The following is a 5,850-nucleotide window of genomic DNA, read 5'->3' as shown; positions in this document are numbered from 1 at the left end:
GACTTCAGTGAAGTTTAGAGAAAAAAGAGACTTCTTACATTAACAACTTGTGCATTCAAATGGTAGCTGAATCAGCGCTTATTTTTTTGGGGGGCCAAAACGAACTAGCTGAGCCAGTTGGCACCTTCACAGAGCTGCATTTCAATAAGCATTATTAGTGGACTATATTTTTAAACACGAGACAGCAACAGAAATTCTATTGAGAATTGTAGAGCTGGAAATGGAGCCTGTATACAAAAGCCTCGGGATCTTTTCATCTTGGTTTAGGGGGAGGGCAGTCGAGGCTTCCAAATACCAAATTCCAATCCCGCGGTTTAAGCTCTAAGAGGACGGATCCGTTGGGTCAAATAAAGGTTGTGTTGCTAAATGCTAATTAATAATTTGTTGGCAGGTAATAACATTCAAACCTCCAGAAAACAAAAACCCATTGCCCAATGCTGAATTGCTGACGGCGATTCCTTCGATCCATTCACTGTGCCATAGCTTGTGTAGGTCAGTTGGGAGCATGGTTTTAGCTTTTCAAACTTTAAGCCTTAGTTTTATGTTTTAACTCAATGGCAGTCTCATTAATGACTTGGTTTTGTTGGAGCATGAAGTAAACAAAATTCTCCATCATTTTAGTCCATGAACCTCAAATCTCAATGGATCGATCCTCTCGTTGTCCAATCACCTAATGGCTAATTTTTGAGCCAGTATGACAAACAAAGGCCTAAGCGGGTTATTATGTTGCTAGATATCTCGTGTCTCCGATAAAAAACTGGCAATCACTCCATGAGACTTCATCTATATTTATTTACGTGGATGAATTCAAGGCCCAACATGATCGATCCACTTGAAACTCAATTTTTAGTTCAACAGATCCTGCCTCTAAAAAAAATTGGGCGATTGGCGGTATAAATTATTCGGTAGGGTTAGAAACGGTGTGACATTACGTGAATCAACTAAACCCTACCTTGATGAATCCAGTTAGTCATTGCTTGATCCTCAGGGCAGTAAAGAACCACAATGCTGTTCTGTACAAAAATATTCCATTTATATTTACAAGGAAACAATTGAGGGAGCTTATATATCATAAAATATAAATAGGTAGGTGTATTAGGGTCAAATCCACCACCAAGCCCTACCGAAAAGCCCCTCTGCTTGACATGGTTGAGCCACGGTCATACATGCGTTGGATCTCTTCCCTGTACTCAGTCAAGTATTTATCTGGTATGGCTGGGGTCAGCTCCACTACATCCCCCATCTTCAGCTTGCGAGTTGCGTCATTCACAGGTTCATTGTTCAATCTAGGTCTCAGCTCTTCCTTAACGGAGAACCCATACGGGTTCCATTGCGAGCTTGCACGCCCGCCTCTCTCCAGCAGATCCATCACTGTTGAGTTTGCTGGAAACTCCTGCACAGACATCTGAAACACCCAAAGGTTTACATTCTTAGACTGAGCCTTCAATAAAAGATTTTGAGAAAAAAAATATACAATACCAGAAGCAGAATGAACCCGATTGGTAGAAAATTGAAAGCTAATTTTCCGAACTGTTCAATAAGTATGAATGTATGATAGTGGGCGATGTACCACCACCTCTAATGCACGGTCCTTGCTAAACCATATAGATGCAAGGAGCGGTAAGTTGGAAGCCTATCTCCATCCTCCGCATTAAATGATGTGCAAAGAAGTCCCAAACCAAAATTTTCGTAAACCCAATAAGAAGATCAAATTGAAAAAAAGCCACCACCCACCTTCTCGTTCTCCATCATGATGACAAAAATTGGGCCATCTTCTCCACAGTGAGGTGTATAGGAATATGGGCAATCGTTGGAATGACAAGGAAAGGGACAAGGGGGCCTGATGGAATTGGCATTCCCAATGGATGATGTCTGATCCTTCCCCAAAGTCTCGCATTGCCATGTTATTACCCACCGGGCCCACTCCACCATCTGAAGTACAAAGGCGGAGTGCTTACAGTCCCCTTCCTTGTACCGCCAATGAGAAGCAAATCCAAATTCTGCCTGCAAATGCATCTCCTTAGTTCGGATCTGGACTTCCAATGGAACCATATCTTCACCCATCACCACCGTGTGAAGAGATTGGTACCTGCAGAACAGAAGGGGAATTAACATATTGACAAAGGTTTAGCTGGCACAATGCTGCACTTTCCATGATTATCCCTAACATACATACCCATTGAATTTGGGATTGGCTATGTAGTCCTTGAGTTTTCCAGGTACTTGAGGCCATAAATCATGTACAATTCTTAATGCCGTGTAACAGTCTTCCTCATTCTCGAGGATCAAACGCAGCCCATGAATGTCATGGATTTCATCCATTGTTAGCTTCTTTCTGCAATGTATCTCAACCATCAACTTCCCAATTATACATCAAGTCATAGCTTCTATAATGTTAAAAGCATGTAACAATTGGAGAGAGAGAGAGAGAGAGAGAGAGAGTACTTTAGCATCTTGCAGTAAATGCTGTACAAGCTCTTGTGTCTCCCAGACAGAACATGATAAGGAACTGCTCCATCCTTCAGAGCTTGCTCCAATTTCTCTCTAGCTGAAGTGATCATTGCATCATCTAGGGACTTCACAAGTTTTGACGAGAGTTCTTTATGCTGATCTGGGTTGAGGTGCTTAAAACACAAGTTCTCCAGCTGCTCTTTCCAACTTGAGATCCCAAGACGGTTGGCTAAAGGAGCAAATATCTCCAGTGTTTCCTTTGCAAACCTTTGTTGCTTGGAGAAAGGAAGTGCTCCCAAGGTAATCATGTTATGCAGCCGGTCGGCCAATTTTATGAGAACAGCTCTAGCATCTGCCATTGCAAGAAACATGGTATGCAAACGATCTGCCTCAATAGTCTTACTTGCAGTATTGTTTTCACGTGCAAGCTTGCTCAACTGGCTTAGCTTTGATACCTACATAAATTAATCCAAGCATAAATACTTCAGATCTATTTAAAGGGGGAAGGATGAGCCAATAAAAAAAACAATACAGTTGACTTGTTTGGGAAAAAAACACTTACTGCTTGCATTATCTTTTTTTTTTTTACTTCCGTGTGAATAAGTAGCAAGCAAATATGAATTCAACCCATCAGTTACATTTTTCAACTTTCAAGCCATACACCATGAACAAATCAACTCTGACTCAACTTATCGAATGCTCAATAGAACTTCCCTGACCCATAACCATGGAAATAAGGTTTGACAAAGTTTGGGTCCATACAGGCCCAAAACCAAAATAGAAAAAGCCACTAGATTTTTTTTTTATTTGGGGATTCATAAACAAGCATATTGACTCATAGATCCGATATAATTGCGAAAACGCATTTCATGAACATTTTCAGAATATGCTCATTTTCTGCAAAGCGAAAGCAAAATACATGGTGGTCGTGGTATAGACAGTCCTAAAAGAAAGAAAGAAAAGATCGGTGCAATTCACTCACTAGTCCTGCCATGGGCAGTGTGGACAATAAAGAAACAATGGAAGCACTTCCCTGGTAATGGTAAATCACCCAGCCAAATCAAGTCCCAAGCAAAAGACAAACCTCTCCTCTTCGCGTTACCTATACATACCATACCTTGTACTGGAGATTTACCCTACCGGTACAAACCATCCAAACTAACAAACTTATACGCTGTGATCGTAAGAATATAGAAGCTTATTAAGCATATATAATATAATTTGTAATATTTTAAACTGTAAAATGACTCCACGTCAGTGCCATGCACTACATATAGAAGTTTTCTTCTTCCAAATTCTTACCACCATCTTGGAGCGAGAACTTAAGAAAGTACTCGCAATTCCCAAGAGCATATGCTCGATCTGATAGCATTTCATTACGTGTTGGATAAAATACTGGAAGTAGAAGGGAGGGAGATAAACAAAGGAAAGAAGGAAAAAATAGAACCACTGCTTCAGTTATAGCACTCATTGTTTGAAATCATTAACACTCAAATTACTAAGTAAACAACAGTTAAAACTACGATTGGTTTCCACAGACAATCAACACACTTAACTAGTTGAATTTAAAATCATGAAATAATAGCGAAAATAATCGCTCGATTACAGACTATGGTGAGAGAAAAAGAAGCCTACATACCCCTTCAACCAAATCAGCAACTCCAACGCCGAATGTCCGTAGAATATAATCGTAACTCATAAAAGAATCGTCAAGCGTGTCGTGCAGAAGGCCTGCTGCTACGACTGTGGAATTAGCACCAATTGTTGCAAGCAGAACTGCGGTTTCAACGCAATGCTGCAAATATGGATCCCCACTGGCCCGCATCTAGAAGAAAAACCCAAAGCTTCTCAACCCAATGGACAAAAATTCATACTAAAAATTTGGAAACGAAATTCATAGTCTAGTTACCTGCCCCCTGTGAGCTTTCTCCGCTTCATAAAATGCCTTAACAACAAGGTCATCGTAGAATATCTTATGCCTCAATTGCGCACCCAAAAGCAACTCTTTGGCATATGGTTCGCAACTCACCTCCGTGAAATTATCTTCCATGTTGAAGGTAAATTCGTCTACAACTGTGACAGAAGAATCTTCGTCAAGGCCACCGGGCATGGGAAAGCTAGGAGAGTCATAGTCGAGGCAAGAACCCAAGGCGTTCCGGACGAAGCCATTGAAGAGGCCATCCCTTCCGGCTCGATGCAAATCCAGGCTCCGGTCACGGGCAATCCTCATAGGTGGGCTTCTAGAAGAACCGACACCACCACTGCTACAGGAAACCGGGCCTTGAAATACGGATACAGGGCTCTGATCTCTACATTTGAGCGAAGAGCTGAGAGACGAGTAAGGCGAGTAACAGAAAGAGCTACTCAATTCCTCCCCTCTGTCGTGCCATAGAGCTCCCCCAAGATCATCTCCACCACCAGAGAAGCTTGACGATGAGGCATGCCGCACGGACGGTGAAGAAAATAGGCAGGAAAGCCCACCAACAATTGGCTTCTGCGCCGAAGAGGTCGACGAAGACGTTGAAGACGGAGGCCGAGGGTTCAATTCATAATCAGAAGAACCGTAGGAATTGATCGAACAAGGGTGCGGGGTCGAGCAGACGCTACTCGGCGGGCTCGCATAGAGCGCGATCGTGGGTACCGCCATGATCGACAACACAAAAAATAAAGTTCCCCTTTGCCCCCGCCTTTCCCGTTTATCAAAGGTCAAATTTCAGATCAGAATGTTAAAAGGTTTCCAGAATTCATATAAATCAGCCGGAACCCTAATTTAATTTCCGAGGATCCAAGCAAAGAACAGATCAAAAGAATAGAAAATGAAAATAAAAAACAAAAAACGAAATAAGAAACGGCGTAGAGAAAATTACAGAGATGTTTGAGGAGAAGAAATCGAGTAACAGTATGTACAGATTTATAGAGAATCGAAATGGAACTCTTTAACTAGTTAGACCTAGATAACAACGGTCCAATGAGAAAAATAGGAAACCCTAAAAGCCTCGAAAGCGAAATGTGTTGAAGAAAGGATCGAAACCCAAACCCTAATTTTCAGAGAAAGATAGTCAAAGACGCTTAGAAGACAAAGAGTGAGGGTTTCGTTGCTTCTTCTTTCTTCTTCTTCTATTGTTTCTTCTCTGATGATTGGAACGCTTGCTTCTTCTATATCCCTCTCTCCGCCCTTTTCTCGTCTCTTCTTGGCTCCCTCATTGCTTACCGGCCTGGCAAAGCAACAGTACAATTACAGAAATGTCCCCGACCGTCAACCGAAATAACGGGCAATACACCTGGATGCTTCCCAACATGGAACCGATTATTGTCCTTCGTGATTACCCTTTCTTTTTTCGGTTTTATTTGTTAAAAAATCTTCTTTCAAGTCATTTAGATATTAACTAAACTAGGAAA

At 41.6% G+C, this 5,850-nt stretch overlaps 1 protein-coding gene across 1 annotated transcript; it reads right to left on the bottom strand.

Annotated features, from left to right (window-relative positions):
* Positions 1 to 953: 953 nt before the first annotated feature.
* On the bottom strand, positions 954 to 5,629 carry LOC104600549 (putative GTP diphosphokinase RSH2, chloroplastic). The gene is made up of 6 exons (XM_010263558.3): positions 4,361 to 5,629; positions 4,091 to 4,276; positions 2,446 to 2,906; positions 2,177 to 2,335; positions 1,735 to 2,089; positions 954 to 1,405 (listed from the first exon to the last, which is right to left on the bottom strand). Exons 1-6 carry the CDS (start codon positions 5,096 to 5,098, stop codon positions 1,121 to 1,123), a joined length of 2,184 nt encoding a protein of 727 aa, XP_010261860.1. The 5' UTR covers positions 5,099 to 5,629; the 3' UTR covers positions 954 to 1,120.
* Between the last annotated feature and the right edge of the window lie 221 nt (positions 5,630 to 5,850).

This window comes from Nelumbo nucifera, chromosome 8 (genome assembly GCF_055504915.1).
Source record: "Nelumbo nucifera cultivar China Antique chromosome 8, China Antique-T2T, whole genome shotgun sequence".
Classification (NCBI taxonomy): domain Eukaryota; kingdom Viridiplantae; phylum Streptophyta; class Magnoliopsida; order Proteales; family Nelumbonaceae; genus Nelumbo; species Nelumbo nucifera.
Note: the sequence above shows the minus strand (reverse complement) of the source record. Positions and strands in the feature narration are given on the sequence as shown.